Here is a 16,122-nt window from a genome sequence, read left to right as displayed (position 1 = left end):
CAAAATCCCAATAAAGTTCCCCAAAAGTTTTTGTCAAGCGCTACGTATCAAGTAAAAACTGCTGAATAACAGAATGGTGTGTCCCCTCTGTTGTAGAATTCAACCACATCTTTCGACCATTTTCCATTTCATCGTCGTCTAGTATCGCCCATCTACTAGGGTTGTGCTGGTGTAAGCTATATCTATTATGTACAAAGTCACCTTCTTCAATATTTGGGGGGTTTACATTTTCGTTGGATGATGTTCCGCTTTCAGTTGCATTCACCAGCCTCTTCCATCGATTTAGGATCCAACTTGATGATTTTTTTTAGCCAGTTGAGAGCAGTATTCTTCACCCGCTAAGTTTTTTCCCTGCCGTTCAAACATAATTAAGGTTTTCCTAAAGATATAATATTTAATTTAGGCTAACACATTTTATGTTTTTTTACATCGGTAAAAACTTGATTTATATAAAAACCTTAGATTAAAAAATATTTTTTTTTCAAAATTCACGGTATTGACGCATCATGTGCATCCTTTACTCCTCAAAATTTGTGCCGACACATCCCATGCATCTGTGAGGCATCCAATACAGGAAGCGTGTGGAAGGCGCATCAGATAACAGGTTTGAGGCATCCGGACGCATCATATGCGTCCTTGACACTTCAATTTTCGGCCGACGCATCCCATGCGTCTGTGAGGCATACGGTTCATAGGGTCCAGTAGAGGAAGCGTCTGGAAGACGCATTAGGTAACAGGGACCACTTATGGTGATTCTTCGGTGTTCATCATCGACGCAACCACAATCAGGTAACAAGGACCACCAACGACGGAGCTCCGACCCGTTAATCCTCACAAACGAAGAAGATCAGATCAGATTCAATCCCTCGTAAAAGATCCGACCCGCATTTGATTTAGATTCCCTCACATGAAGACGATCCGACCCGACCCGTTTTCGCCAATCGCTCTCATAGGACCACAGACGATGAATTCGGATTATTGGTTTGATGACTGATCCCATCCATGAACAATACAGACCCCATGAACATTGAAGACAAACTCATGCAAACTGCGGCTGCATTGCTGGACAATCCAGCTCCTTCTGGTAATTAGGTAATTAATCATGTTTTATTATCGGTTTATTAATTTTTGTTGTATGGTTTTTATAAATTTTCTTATTTGGATCTTGAGTCTCTGATGTGTGAAAGTCCACTTTTGCTCGGTGTTACACGACATCAGGTGCCCACTTAAAACCCTAGCGAGGGAATATGTTATGTGTTCAGCAATGAGTTTTTGCATTTTATCCCCCATATAGTTTTGTCTTATAACTGGGTTCAGATTTGGACAGTTCCCAAATACGATATTCAATGAAACACCTAATTCGTTCAAATCTCGATTTTTCCCAGGCAAACGCGAGGTCAAACAACGTCATCTAAACGAACCAATGTTTTAAAACCTGGACCGGGCCGGCCGGGAGCCGGAAACATCACCGGGCCGGTTCTTGCATTTAACCCGTTTCAACATTGACCCGGAGGTCGGGCCGGCGGTTTGTCTAGTTAAGGTCGGGCCGGAAAGAAGGGGAAGAGAGAATAAGGTTGCGGTGCCGGAGTTTTTCTTCCGGCCAGCAAAATCTATGCTTACCGGAGTACCCACCCCTAAAAGAATTTTTATGGTTGATCCCTCGTCTGTTTTCTGTAAAACACTAGAACTAAAAGAAAAGGAGATGCTGAACGTTTTTCGCCCGGACGACTGTGCGGCAGGCAACAATCGACGGTGTTGAAATAGGAAGCCACTGGTATCACTTCTTAGTTTTAGCTTGCAGATGAGAAAGAAGATAATTTATCTGGGTAATATTATTTGATTAAATATTAATATTAGCATGGGCTTTGAAAAACGAGCCTAGCCATCATGAAATGTCAATACTTTCTCTGGGAAATTGTCAAATCCTCTGCAAATGCAAAAGCCATCATAAATGTAAGTTATTTTTGTTTTTCTTTTATTTTTTTATTATTTAATTACTAAAGGTGACATAAATTATTTCATGTGTACCGATTATTTGTTTATATGTTTTATTTGTCATTTCAAGTTTAAAGATTTTGAATTAATTAACTATATTATTACTTGATATAAGTTTTTTTTTTTTTTTTTTTTTTTTTTTTTTTTCTTTTATCATAACTTGCTAATTGCTATTATTTTTATATTTATGAGTGCATGTTTTGAAGTATATTTTGATAAAAATACACTAAAATTCAATCAAAATAATAATAAAGAAGGAACCATTGGAAGCATCAAAGACTAATTGATCTCTATATTTTATATATATTTTTTATATAATTTATGACATAATCCGGGTCTTAAATCCGGTTGAACCGGTCGGACCGGTCCGACCTTTGACCCCCTAAGATGACCGGGTCGACCTCCGGTCCAGTTCTGAAAACATTGAGACGAACTGTTCGAATAAGACAGGTCAGAATATGGTGAGGATGATTGTGTTCGTATCTGCCTTTTGATGTTACCAGTGTTAGGTTTGAAAGGTACCCAAAGCTACGAAACTATTGGTAAAAAGGTGATGAATCTGGTTGATTTGGCAGCATGGAACCAGTATTCGTGGGTTAGTTATCTTTCGGAGAGCACATATTAGCATATTTATGATATGACTCGTCGACCCCAAGAAGGTAACATAGGGTTTTCGTTGCCTGGTTGCGTGCGGACATTCAAGGTACAAGGTTTGATTGAGTAATCAATCCTATGTTCTTATATAATAAATAACACCGTTGTGCATATTTGTATTTTAGAAATGTTTCCAAAATTTAAGGAGATGGCTAAATTATATAAAAAGGAAGAAATTCCCAGATTTTTAAGTTGGGGGCCAGGAAAAAGGATTACAAGTTCACCGTTGAGCGAATTTTTGAATCGTTAAAGACGTTAAAGATGGTATTTGTTCATATTTGTTTTATCTTGGGAATGTATATTGTTTTTAGTAATAGAAGAAATAGGTTGATATAAAATTTACTATTTAACATGAAGAATGAATATTACCATCCAATTCAATCCTTAATTGCCACTAGTAACTAGATGCAGACTGAGTGGTACATATCTAGTATGCAATATTCGGAGAGTATTCGGTTAGTGAAGCAGATACCACCTAACATGCAACCCGATGCCGAGACGATGCACACTAGTGGTTTTCAATAACAAAATGATCGCGTTGCTAATGGGTTTAAGGGTTTTGGATCGTCGATCCACATGGGCACCCAACAACCAAAAAAAGAAGGTCTGGAAATCATGCCAGAGTCAATTATTCAATTGAGGATGAATTACAATTATTTATAGTAGAAAAATTTAAATCACTATTGGACGATCGGCTAGATGCGAACAACGAGAAGCTTACTTGGCTAATAAAGTCAAAGGTAAGGGTGAAATTTAATATGTTTATGTAATGGTGAATTATTTTAATATGTTTATATGTTATATTGCAACAATTTACACAACTAACGAATCAAAATGGTGATCAAGGTAGTGTTCATGCCTTCGAAAAGGTAACGTTGTGTTATATTGCAACGATTTAGGCATTTAAATTACCTTAAATTAATTATATAATTTAATGATGTTTATGACTTACAGTTACATATGTAGGCGGAAGTCGACTCGTTCGTTCGTTAACTACAATGATGTTGGTGTTTATCATGTATCAACAGACAAATTGCAACCGCCCGATTCTCTTGTAAGTTATAATACAAAAAATTTTATTCGGCTTATAAATCATTTGCCTGTTGTTAATGGTAGTTTGTGTATTATTTTTTTGTATGCAATTTGTTAGTTCAATGAAGACGAGATTGCAGATTTGCCTCGATTAGAAAGGTTATTAAATCCGGCTATGTGTATGCTATCACCTTTTTGTTGTGTTGAACAAGGTGTCACGGAGACAGAATAGAAGATTAGAGAGTACAGAAAGAAACTAAAAATGATCAGGGATTCGTATACCAATGAGCTTTCTTTAGTATCCAAAACAGATTCAACGCTTCGGAGGCTTAGCAAAACGGTAGGTGGGAAAGTTGGCCCAGAATTTTGGAGGTCGTTGCTGGGCGACGACGAGTCCGGTTGGTTAAGCGATGATGTAAGCAAAATAATTTTTCTCTTTTTTATTATTTTTAATTAATATAATTTATTAAAAACAACATTTATACGGTTGGATGATTAAGATGTATGAATCGAGGCAATAAACCGACCGTTGGACCATTCTACCACCGTATTTCCAAATGACCGTATTTGACTGTGAGTCGACCCGGAAGTTGAAGTGTTATTTCGATGGCTTCATGTACCCTGTTCCACGAATTACCAAACTTGACGAGGTAACTTATATTTCAATGTTAAACACTTTATATAGCTAAAAATGGCATTTTAATGCTTGTATAGGTTTATGTTCCGTTGAATATTAGAAACTTACATTGGTTTTTGGGGGTGTTCAACCTTCACGATGAAACTCTTACAATATATGGCAGGTTCTTGATAATTCTATAGTACATATGCCACTATATATTGATTTTTTTAATCAATGCTTATCTTACATATGTCTACATGTGTAGTCTATTGGAGAGTGTAACTTTGAAGAAAGGTAGAATAGAAGTCATTTTTCATATATACTTTGCCTTCGACAAACGGCTACGCATCAACGGCTACTATGCGGATAAGCCATTGAAGATGTCTTTCCCGTTCATGGTGGTTTACCCCGATAAGTCCCTCAAGAATCAGGGGTGTTGGGAGATTGCGGGGTTTGGGTTTGCATTTTCCTAGAAAGGATGATCAACAAGCAACCCATGTGTCAAGAAGGAGACACCGCTACGGTTGCGTACCAAATGAGGCAAAGGCTTGAAATATTATTCTATGATAGTCTCTTACCCAAAAACTTTGATATTGTCTCAACATGCACGTCAATGGAAAATGATCATGATGTACAAGTTGTATAATACATAACTACATTACATTTTGGTTTTATATATCATCAGAATTTGTTTTTGTTATTATACGTTTGTGATGAAAATAGGTTTTTACAAAAGTTTATGGCCCGATATCTATCGGGCAAAGGCACGGGCTGAGCCAACGAGATCGTCTTCTAACAGCCCACTTGGTGCACGTTCGAGGCGATGAAAAAAATGGTCTAATGGGCCATGTTACGACCCGCTTTTTTGGGCTCTAAAACTACCTAGCCATGCTGTTTATATTCAAAAACAGGTTTTTAGAAAAGTTTATGTGCCGATATCTCTTAGCCAAGGCACTGGCCGGGTTAACGAGACCGTCCTATAACAAACCTCTCGGTGCACGTTTGGGTCGATGAAAAAAAGGTCCAATGGGTCGTTTTACCGCCTGCTTTTTTGGCTTTAAAACTGCCTAGCCATGCTGTTTATGATCAAAAACAGGTTTCTAGAAAAGTTTACGAGCTGATATCTCTCGGCCCAAGGCAAGAGCCGGGCCAACGAGACCGTCCTATAACAGACTTCTCGTTGCACATTCCGGTCGATGAAAAAGCGGTCCAATGGGCCGTGCTACTACCCGCTTTTTTGGGCTTTAAAACTGCCTAGCCATGATTTTATGATCAAAAACAGTTTTTTTAGAAATGGGTCATATCTCTCGGCCCAAGGCACGGGCCATGCCAACGAGATCTTCCTAAACAGTCCTCTCGGTGCACGTTCGGGTCGATAAAAAACGGTGCAATGGGCCATGTTACAACTTGCTTTTTTGGGCTTTAAAACTGCCTAGCCATTCTGTTTATTATCAAAACAGGTTTTTAGAAAAGTTCACAGGCCGATATCTCTCGGCCCAACTCACGGGCCGGGCCAACGAGACCATCCTATACAGACCTCTCGGTGCACGTTCGGGTCGATGAAAAAACGGTCCAATGGGCCGTGTTATGGCCCGCGTTTTTGGGCTTTAAAACTGTCCAACCATGTTGTTTATGATCAAAAATTGGTTTTTAAAAAAGTTTACGGGCTGATATCACTCGGCCCAAGGCACGGGCGTGGCCAATGAGATCGTCCTATAATAGACTTCTTGGTGCATGCTCTGGTCGATGAAAAAACGGTCGAATGAGCTGCTACAGCCCGCTTTTTTGTGCTTTAAAACTGCCTAGCCATATTGTTTATGATCAAAAACAAGTTTCTAGAAAAGTTTACAGGCCGATATATCTTGGCCCAAGGCATGGGCCGGGCCAACGAGACCACCCTATAATAGACTTCTCGGTGCACGTCTGACGACCCGCGGCCCGGTGTGACCCGTTTCAGGAGCCGCGGGACAGAAACCCGTGGTATTTGTATTTAATTTGGCAGTGGAAATATTAACAGGATCGTTTAGGCTTGAAAATACCCGGTTTATTTTATTTCACAAATTTGGGACAAACCCCATAATTTAAAAAAAAGGAAGTTTCACGAGGAAATTCCCTGTTTTACAAAACATATTTATTTATTTTATTGAGCCACTTCTTCAAGCTTGTAGTGCTACACGACACTTTTCCTGGATCACAGCAGATCACTTGAAACATGTTTAAAAAGATTTTATCAGCGGGGAAATACTGGTGAGTCTCTCAATTAGCACAAAATGACACATTGTTATAATATACAGTATTAAGGGTGATTATATTGTTTCTATCAACCAATTACCCCAAATCGGTAGTTGTCACTCGACCGTATCTGTGACTATGGTCAGATCACCCATTGGCTAACCCGTTGTCCAATGGTGACGGGTATCTAGTAATGTATATAAAACCCCACATACCGGCAGTAATTGTAGATTAGAAAGACTTAATCCCTGTAATTATAACTTTGAAAACAAGTAGGGTTTTGGGAAAACGATTTGATAAAAAGAGAATGACTCACATTGCAAGTTTAACTGGACAGAACCTTGCCTACTGATTTGACCTTGTAACCTAGTTAAATAACAATGCACACGAAACTAGGTCAGTAACTTAATACAACATTTACGATAAAATCACGAAATCAAAACCCTCACGACGAATGACAAAGTATAGCCCAAATACGGGCAGCACTTAAACATCCATCGGATCGGTTTCAAATGATCGGACATTGTATCGTAGCAGTGATCGAGTTAACACCCTGTAATCGTAGCAGCGTCTTGATGCCTTAACACTCGTTTTTAAGCAGAATATGGACGTTTTAAACTAAATTTTCGAACACAGAAGCAAGTCCCATGAATAGGCAATTTATAGCAACATTTTAGGTTTTACGCGGCCCGCGTAAACCTTAACAAGACCTTACGCGGCCCGCGAGGGCCACCAATTCTATGATTAGGGCTAGCCTGTCACAGGTAGGTCCGTCGTGTGTTGGACAGGTGGCCTGAATGCTTATCCAGTGATCTTTGATCTATCGCGGCCAGTGTAGACTATCCCTAAGTCTTACGCGGCCCGCGAGTGTCACACCCCGACCACGTAAAACAATAAAACGTGGCGGAAACGTCGGGGAGTGTTGTAACAGAATCATTGTTTCACAACCATGCATTAAATAGTTTCGTTTTATTGAATTAAATGTATTACATTACATTGGAATTAGAAACAAAACATGAACAAATAGACTTCCATTGTTATTAAGTCACTAAGGCCTCGTCCTTTCCTATGTGAGCGTACACAAATATCATCATCAAACATCATCAACTATGGTACCTGAAACACATGTGAAAATACGTCAGCATAAAAATACCGGCGAGTACATAGGTTTTATATGAGTGTCAGATTCATGGCTTGTTTTACATTTTGCAATACATATTTAAAAACCTTATTTTGAAAAGTATAGTATTGCGACATAATTAACCAACTCAAATCAAGTTGGATATGATTGTTAGTGCATACATCTGTCGACTTCGTCTTGTATCGAGTCTTAGACTAGATTGTATAGATTAGGGCACATTGTACGAGATAATATCATGTTTAGGTGGTCTAGAAGCTGATTCCGCTCGAGGAGGCTTATTCCGCTTGAAATGTCAGTGGACACTTTCGAGCGGAATCACAAGTTTCTAATTCCGCTCCAAATGTCTCGTGTATCTTTCGAGCGGAATCACACATACTATATATAGTTGTGTCTCGAGCGAAATCAGAGAGTTTTGTCATTTTTGTGTTTTTGCATACCGAGGTGCTGCCGGTGTGTTTCCTGATTGTATTTTAAGAGAAGATCAAGCTGTTATTAAGTCTATTTCTTGTTTTCCGCACCTGAAATAGATCAGAACCTCTCGTTCGGGTCAATCGCACGATCCTACAATTGGTATCAGAGCTCAGGAGGAGGAGTTCTGCAGACTACATCTGTTTTTGATTGCATTTTCTATCTTCTACACCTTCTTTCGTCATCAGAACAAAATTTATCGGTCAAAACCATATCAAATTTTCACAGATTGTATAAAATTGAACATAGACAAACCCTTGAAAGTTTCATGGTAAAATACGGCTTAAAAATGGACAAAATGGACCCCGGAACTGATTCCGCTCGAACTGACTCTTATTGATTTCGCTCAAGATACTGATCATGTTTGGGTAATTCCGCTTGAAACTACCTGTTTCCGTTAAAAAGAGTTGATTCCGCTTCAAAGTTCTTTTTTGATTCCGCTCCAAGCTATCTAATCAGAGATTCCGCTCCAACTATTTGTCTGATTTCGCTCCAGAGTACCAAACTTCTGATTTCGCTCCATTGTATGTTGTGATTCCGCTCCAAATTGAAATTTAGTGATTTCGCTCAAGAAGGGTTGTTTGCTATTTTGCTTGAAATATCTGTTTTTGAAATACGTGCTATTGAAAAATGGATAACGAGTTCTACAACGCGTTTGCTACATCGTCTACTCCGGCTGTCATTGCTCAAGCCATGAATTTGGAAAATGAAACAGGAACTACCCAAAAACCCCCGAAACTAATGAGCATTGAGGAATATTACGGATGGAAAGATCCGAAAACTGGGTTCAGGCAAACCCTTTGAGATCATGGGAGTGTATTTTGAAAAAGTATGTCTTGCCACGGACTAATCTACAAGTTGAGAAAGCTATATCTGAGTTTACTGTTCAGGAACTGGATATGTACAAAGCTGAGAAAATGATGATCAGCTTATTACAGCAAGCCATCAAAGAAGACATATTCATATTGCTTCAGCACGATAAAACTTCAAAGTCAATTTGGGATGCTCTTCGAATCAAGTTTGAGGGAAGTGGACACATGATTAAAAGCAAGAAGGCATTGCTCAAGAAAGAGTTTGATTTGTTCACAAGTTTACCCGGTGAAGATACAAAGAAGTTGATTGAACGGTATTGCCACTTAGTGCGATCCATGTCGATGCTTAGTATAACTAAAGATTGTGAAGAGTGGGTAGACAAGTTAGCTGACGCGTTACCGCAAAAGGAATGGGGAACATACTTGATGATCTTGAAGAACACTGGGGTGTATGATGGGTTAACAATTTCTCAGTTTATCGAGAAGATTGAGGGTCAGGATTTGGAACAGCAGAAGACCGCGAGGATGAACAGTCCAAACGGTCAACAGGATGTAAAAATGTACTACAAAGGTAGTGTTCCAGAAGCTGAAAGAGGCCCAAAGATCCAAACTGCTTTTAGTGCTAGGGATTCAATGGAAAAAGTTGATCAGAGTTCAACCAAAAGCAGTAGTTTTTCTTCTTATCCAAGTGTTAATCCGAAAGATTCAACTACAAGCTTTCATTCTCAGAGCACGAAAACTGGAAATGGTTATGTGATCCAGTGCAACATTTCTTTGAATCTTCCAGATGGCCAAAGTTTTTCTGAAGAAGTTGCAACAGATCACATGGCTTTACTCGGTTCTGTGTTGTTATCTTATGAAGGTTTGGTCGCAAGGCGGATCGGAAATCCTATGCTCACATAGGAGGATTACGATCAGATAGACGCCGAAGAGATGGAACTAATGGACATCAAATGGTGTCTAGCTAGTGTTCTTAGACGAGCTGAAAAGTTCAAACTGATTACTGGGAGAAATGACTTTCTTGATGCACATGTTTCTACTTTAGGTTTCGATAAATCTAAAGTTACTTGTTTTAAATGCAGGGAGAAAGGCCATTTTAAACGGGAATGCAAGAATAGGGAAGCTAGTGATGTGAAGAATCCATTTGGAAAAGATGACTACTACCGGAAAGCCATTTATCAGCAAGTTGGTCAGCAACAATAGCAAGAACCACAGGTGGCTCATGGTAGAAAGGTGATTGAGGATTCAAAAAGAGCATGTTTGGTGGATTTTAACTGGAATAAATACATAGCATCCGAAAGCAAAGTCTGCTTAGTCAATCAGGATGATGAAAGATTACCTGATGGCTTTAGCTGGGACATGTTTGTTGATGAAAAAGGAGAATTTAAAGCGTTCATTGCTAAGATCGTTAAAGAACCAGACATGTTTGCCAAATGGATGAAGTCTATTGGTGAGACTGTGAAGAATGTGGAGGAAGAATCTGTTGTATCTGATGAAAGCTCACTGAGTGCAGATGAAAGTTCACAAAATGATGCAAGTTCAGAAAAAGAAATTGTTTTTTATCAAACTCCATCTGATACTGGTTCATCAGATGATAGTTCTGAAAAATCTGTAGAGTTTGATCAGTCACCAACAGATGACAACAGTGATGATGAGGAAGAAAAACAAATTAATATTGCAAAATCTCATCTGTCTCCTGAAAGTTTTCATTTTTATTTTGCAGATCGCATGGAAATGCTAAAGGAGAAACGAGCTGCAAAAGAATAACAAGAAATGAAGGCTGAAAGTGTTGCTAAAAGTGATGATGCTAAAAGTGTTGCTAAGGAGATTGTTGAGACTGAGCAGGTTGATGAAGTAGAAAAGGTGATCGAAGCAGAGAAAGCGATTGAAGTTGAGAAGATTATAGAAATTGAGAAAATCATCGAAGTAGAAAAAATTGTAGAAGTCATCAAGCCATAACCTTGCAAAGAATGTGCAGTCTAAGACGAGAAGATGGCTAAGTATGAGCAGATGAAAGAGCAGTTATTGTTTAATCTCAACTATGTGAAAGAATCTTATGATGTCTTGGACAAAACTGTAACTGGTCTTCAAAAGACAAATTCTGAAAGAGAACAAGCACTAACGATGATGAATGCTGTTATGATGACAAATCCGAAAGCTATAAATTTCTACATCGAAGAAAGTGCTAAATGGAAGCAAGAGTTGGAAACTGAGAAGATCGAGAATGAGAGAATTAGACGTTTATTGCAGAGTTACTCTAGTTCTGATTATCTTATTGATAGAATTTATCCAACTATTGCAGGTATGGAAGCTTTCCAAGAGGACAAGCCAAAGAAGAAAGACAGTGGTAAGAAACCGACTGTTAGCTATAACAAGTGTCCGCCTCCGATCTGGGAAGGTTATTCTCCCAGGAAACCAAATGAGGAGCAAGTTGAAAAAGCAGTCAATATAAAGTTAAAAACCGACACAACTGATGAATTACCAGAAAATATTGATGTCACTTTCACATCATCTGACACTGATCATGAGTCTGAGTTAATCAAAAGGGTGGTCGATCAGGTGTTGGATACTGATGAGGAGTCCGAGTCAAAGTCTGAGTCTGGAGGGTCAAATTCGTCAGTCAAGTGTCCAAAATCGTCGGTTAAACGGTCTTATAGTAAATAATTTTTGTTATCAAAGAAAAATTTGAATGATGAAACATTTGAAGTTGCATATACTTTAAATGATTCTGACAAATTATACTGTAACAAAGAATTTCCAATAAGAAGTGTTCGAGTTGAAATGATCAAAAAGGTTTTCAAAATGACAGAAATTAATATTTCTGAAATAAAAGATTTAAGTCTTACTGAAAAACCTAAAAAATACACTTCAAGAGTTCAACAACGTTTAAACAAGAAAAAGGGTTACAATTCTGGTTTTGGTTTTCAAAAGAAACCAAACCATAATGGTAGCTACAAAAAGAAAGGTTTAGGTTTTATTCCACCAGAAAACTATAAAAATGAGAAAAATTCCAAAACAAAAACAGAATTTGTTTCAGGTGGGAGTGCAGAAGAAGAACAGAAGAAACCGTTCTGGAGACAATCAAACCAGGAGTTTCTTGCTGAAAAGAAAAGGAATGGAACTGGAGTGTTTTCTCCAAGAGAGACTCGAACCTGTTTCAAATGCAATGAAGCTGGTCACATTGCATGGAACTGCCCGAAAAATGCCAAGACAAAACAGGGAGTTTCTGAGAAATTAAAAGAAAGAGTTGTTGATGTTGAACTACCAACCGAAAAATTTAAAATTTTTGAAAATTCAACTTATGAGGTTGGTGAGTGTTCTAAAAAGAATTTTTACAAAAAGAAAGCAAAGAACAACCAAGTATGGGTTGTCAAGAAGTCTGAAGAGAAAGTCGGCGATGATTCTGGTTCCACAAAGCCAGAAGAGCCACAGGTTTCAGTGAATGATGATGAGTTTCCATCACTGAAGTTTAAAGAGATTAAACAGAAAGTTGGTAAGGTTGAAATCTCAGATCAGTTTTATTCTGAGAAAAATGAGTTTGATGTCGAGAAAACATTCAATGGGAATGTTAAGAAAATTTTTGGGAAAATGCTTGATGGTAAAGCAAAAGGGATTAAAGATTTTTACGCAACTAAAAAGGCAACTTTTAACCCGACTGAGCAAGAGCTAAAAGAGCTGACAACACCCAAGGTTGGTCAGACTTGGGTGGAAATTCTTTTTCCTTAAAACATCTGACTATGCCGGAGATCCCAAGTTTGTAATCGTGGATCAGGAACCGGCATCATTCTTGTAAAGTGTTTTTGTGAAAGATTTGAAAATTGTTGAAATTTTACAGGTTAAAGGACTACACCGGAGCTTCCAGGTTGGTAAGTGTGAAGCTGGAATCGGCATCTTGATTGGTAAAATGGTTTGTGTAGAGGTTTATTCCTACATGAGATACAAGTGTTTTACTTACAATTGGTACAAAGGATTCGTCAAGGTCATTGAGTTGAACTTGATGAAATCTTCATACAAGTGATTTATGAACAGTATGATGAATCATGCTCCTAACTTACAAGTAAACCTACAAGTGGTTATAACAAACTTATTTTCCGGAAAAATCATTTTGATTAAAACAAACTTAAGTGTTTTGAAATCTAAATGAGAAAATAGTTTGTTGAAAGGGGGAGTTCTGATTGTTTATGCCTAAGTGGATGGCGAATTGATGCGATTTGATATCGGTTGTCACTTTATTTGTACAGTTTGTTTTAAGTTTATTTAAGTGGGTCAAGAGCTTAGTTTGTTTTCAAATTTCTTTTAAATGTGTTTGCATTTTAGGGGGAGTAGAAAAAAAATTTCCAGAAAATCCAACAACATTAGAAAATTTGAAAAAGCCAAAAACATGATAAAATTAAAAAATGAGTTTTGTTGTATATAAGAGGAAATGATTGTACATCAGTAGACTGTCACAACATGCTAAAGAATTGGAAAGATAAAATGTGATAAACAATCTCATTGCGGATATGTCAGTAGGTTTTTACACATTTAGTAAATTGTGACGAGATATAAATCTAAAAATTCAAACTTGCTTATTTTGTGGGTAACAACTTCTTGGATATATAGGTAACCCCTGAAATCTTGTTTGAAAGATCCCTCTTTCTGAGATACTAGGTCTTTATGCTCAGTGATATCTGGGGTATTATCCAGGGACTTCTGCTGTATGGAAATACTGACCTAGTCCCCGTATAATACTTTATGCAAAAGCTTGAAAAAGCGTAGCCTTCAGCAAATTGATGAAACAATAAAATTGATAGTCATTGCTGTTGTAACAAAAGATCCTCTAAAGTGGACACACCAAAAGTCGAGCCGTCATCTCTCTGCTGAATGAAAGTTCTGACCCGAGCTCTCACGGTTTCGCACCTAACCCCTGATAGATATCATCTGTGGTATACTCACCTGTAAGACTGAATATTGGGATCTGGATACGGGAGTATATTCAAGTAGTGGGACACGCAAATAAGTTTAAGTCATTAAAACATTAATATCGTATCTCAGAACAGTTGAACTTTGTGTGAAAATTTAAGTGGACCAATATACTGACAATCTAGGTGAATTGTTTAAAACTTATAATGAAATGAAGCTTAACGGTGTTCGTGATATGTCTCGTATACTGATATGATCCTCTTACACAAACTCACAAAAATATTGTCTGTAAATATTTCTTTACTGCATTTCTTTACATTTCAAAATCCAAAAAGATTTTCAGTGTGTTCTAGCATAAACTTTTGAAAATTTAAAAAGATTTTCGACAACTGATATTGAAAAGCTGATTTTCAAAATTACAAGTGCTAAACATGATGAAATTTTTGAGAGAGTGTGTGTGTTTGTACTCAAATGATTTTCTGATCAAATTAACAAATGATTCATCAAAGAGAATAGTTAATTTTGAGAGGGAGTAAGTGTTAGTGCATATATTGAATTGTTAAATGTGTGAAAATTTATGTTGAGGTTGAGATTATGCAGGTTAAGTATGAGCTGATTTAAAGATCCCGAGCTGGAAGAGAGCCAGGTGACGATCTTGAAATCAAAAGCTGTGTGAGAGTAAGTCAGGTTGATCGATCCTGAGAAGCTTATGTTTTAGAGAGCCAGGTTACCATACCTGAGGACTCTGATTGAAGAAAGCCAGGCAACGATCATAGACCTGTGAAAGCCAGACAACGATCCTGAAGCTGATGATGCTGATGAACTGAAGGAATGCCAGCATATCGCAAGGGGGAGTCTAAAGACATGTAAGAGAAGATTGAAAGAGTGAAGCCCGAAGACTGATAAAGACTGAAGATGCAAAGACTCAACACGTAAGACTTGTCAACATCTGAGGGGGAGTCTGTTAGTGCATACATCTGTCGACTTCGTCTTGTATCGAGTCTTAGCCTTGATTGTATAGATTAGGGCACATTGTACGAGATAATATCATGTTTAGGTGGTCTAGAAGCTGATTCCGCTCGAGGAGGCTTATCCCGCTTGAAATGTCAGTGGACACTTTCGAGCGGAATCACAAGTTTCTAATTCCGCTCCAAATGTCTCGTGTATCTTTTGAGCGGAATCACACATACTATATATAGTTATGTCTCGAGCGAAATCAGAGAGTTTTGTCATTTTTGTGTTTTTGCATACCGAGGTGCTGCCGGTGTGTTTCCTGATTGTAATTGTGATATTATCAATCAGAAGAGTATTTTAAGAGAAGATCAAGTTGTTATTAAGTCTATTTCTTGTTTTCCGCACCTGAAATAGATCAGAATCTCTCTGAACGACTCGTTCGGGTCAATCGCACGATCCTACAATGATTTATAAAATCTCGTAGCCATGATTCTTAACTCCAAAACATTTGTTTTATTAAATCAAATTGTAAAACATCTCATAGAAACTCGTTAATAAAACTCGTGTGGTTATATAATTCAGAAAACATCATTGTGTGACATCGTTTCAAAATCGTTTGCCCAAGTGATCTAAATAACGCAACGATATATAATGTGTTAAATGCACTTATATATAGGAAGTACCAGTGGCGTATCCACCATGCTTTTAACACATTACACCGGCCCCGTTACCTAATCACTTCCCTAACCCAACGATTCAAACAGTTACAAATGGTTCACATATACTAAATGGTTACAAATGGTTCACATATATCAAATGATTACAAATGGTTCACATCAACAAATGGTTACAAATGGTTCACATATATCAAATGATTACAAATGGTTCACATACATCAAATGGTTACAAATGGTTGGAACAGTTCAAAATGTAAAACAATGGGATAGCATATTAAGTGAACATACATAGCAAAACATAATGAAATCATGTACTAATAGTGTACTAATGAACATAGCAAGTATATGATATGAAAACATGGAAAGCATGAAAGTGACAAGTAGGCACATGTGTTCCACCCCAAAACTGTTGTAAACAGTAAAAGAGGGGATTGTGTACTCACATGAGAATGCTTAGAAGTCTTGAATAACTACCAAGCAAAGCTAGAGGGATCACGGAAATCAATCGGCACCTAATATAAGTAACTACGTAAATAAACCAGACCTAAATCGAAAGATCGGATAGGATGAGGTTTCGTAAACCAAATGAGTATTGGAACTCATATGACATGGTTTAACAAAGCCTACATACTAAAT

General features: G+C 37.8%; 1 protein-coding gene across 11 annotated transcripts; it reads left to right on the top strand.

Annotated features, from left to right (window-relative positions):
- The first annotated feature begins 938 nt into the window (after positions 1–938).
- LOC110890389 lies at positions 939–5,000 on the top strand. 11 transcript variants are annotated; one of them, XR_004871416.1, is made up of 7 exons: positions 939–1,092; positions 1,386–3,389; positions 3,616–3,703; positions 3,800–4,096; positions 4,182–4,331; positions 4,396–4,481; positions 4,566–5,000. XR_004871416.1 is itself a non-coding variant. In XM_035979328.1 (4 exons), exons 2-4 carry the CDS (start codon positions 4,239–4,241, stop codon positions 4,771–4,773), a joined length of 387 nt encoding a protein of 128 aa, XP_035835221.1. In that variant the 5' UTR covers positions 2,118–4,096; positions 4,182–4,238; the 3' UTR covers positions 4,774–5,000. The 11 variants fall into 11 exon arrangements, 3 of the variants coding, with proteins under 3 accessions (XP_035835221.1, XP_021993680.1, XP_035835222.1); XR_004871417.1 differs by lacking the exon at positions 4,396–4,481; XR_004871411.1 differs by having other exon boundaries at positions 1,386–3,703.
- The last annotated feature ends 11,122 nt before the right edge of the window (positions 5,001–16,122 follow it).

The sequence above is a fragment of the Helianthus annuus genome, chromosome 11 (genome assembly GCF_002127325.2).
Source record: "Helianthus annuus cultivar XRQ/B chromosome 11, HanXRQr2.0-SUNRISE, whole genome shotgun sequence".
Classification (NCBI taxonomy): domain Eukaryota; kingdom Viridiplantae; phylum Streptophyta; class Magnoliopsida; order Asterales; family Asteraceae; genus Helianthus; species Helianthus annuus.
Note: the sequence above shows the minus strand (reverse complement) of the source record. Positions and strands in the feature narration are given on the sequence as shown.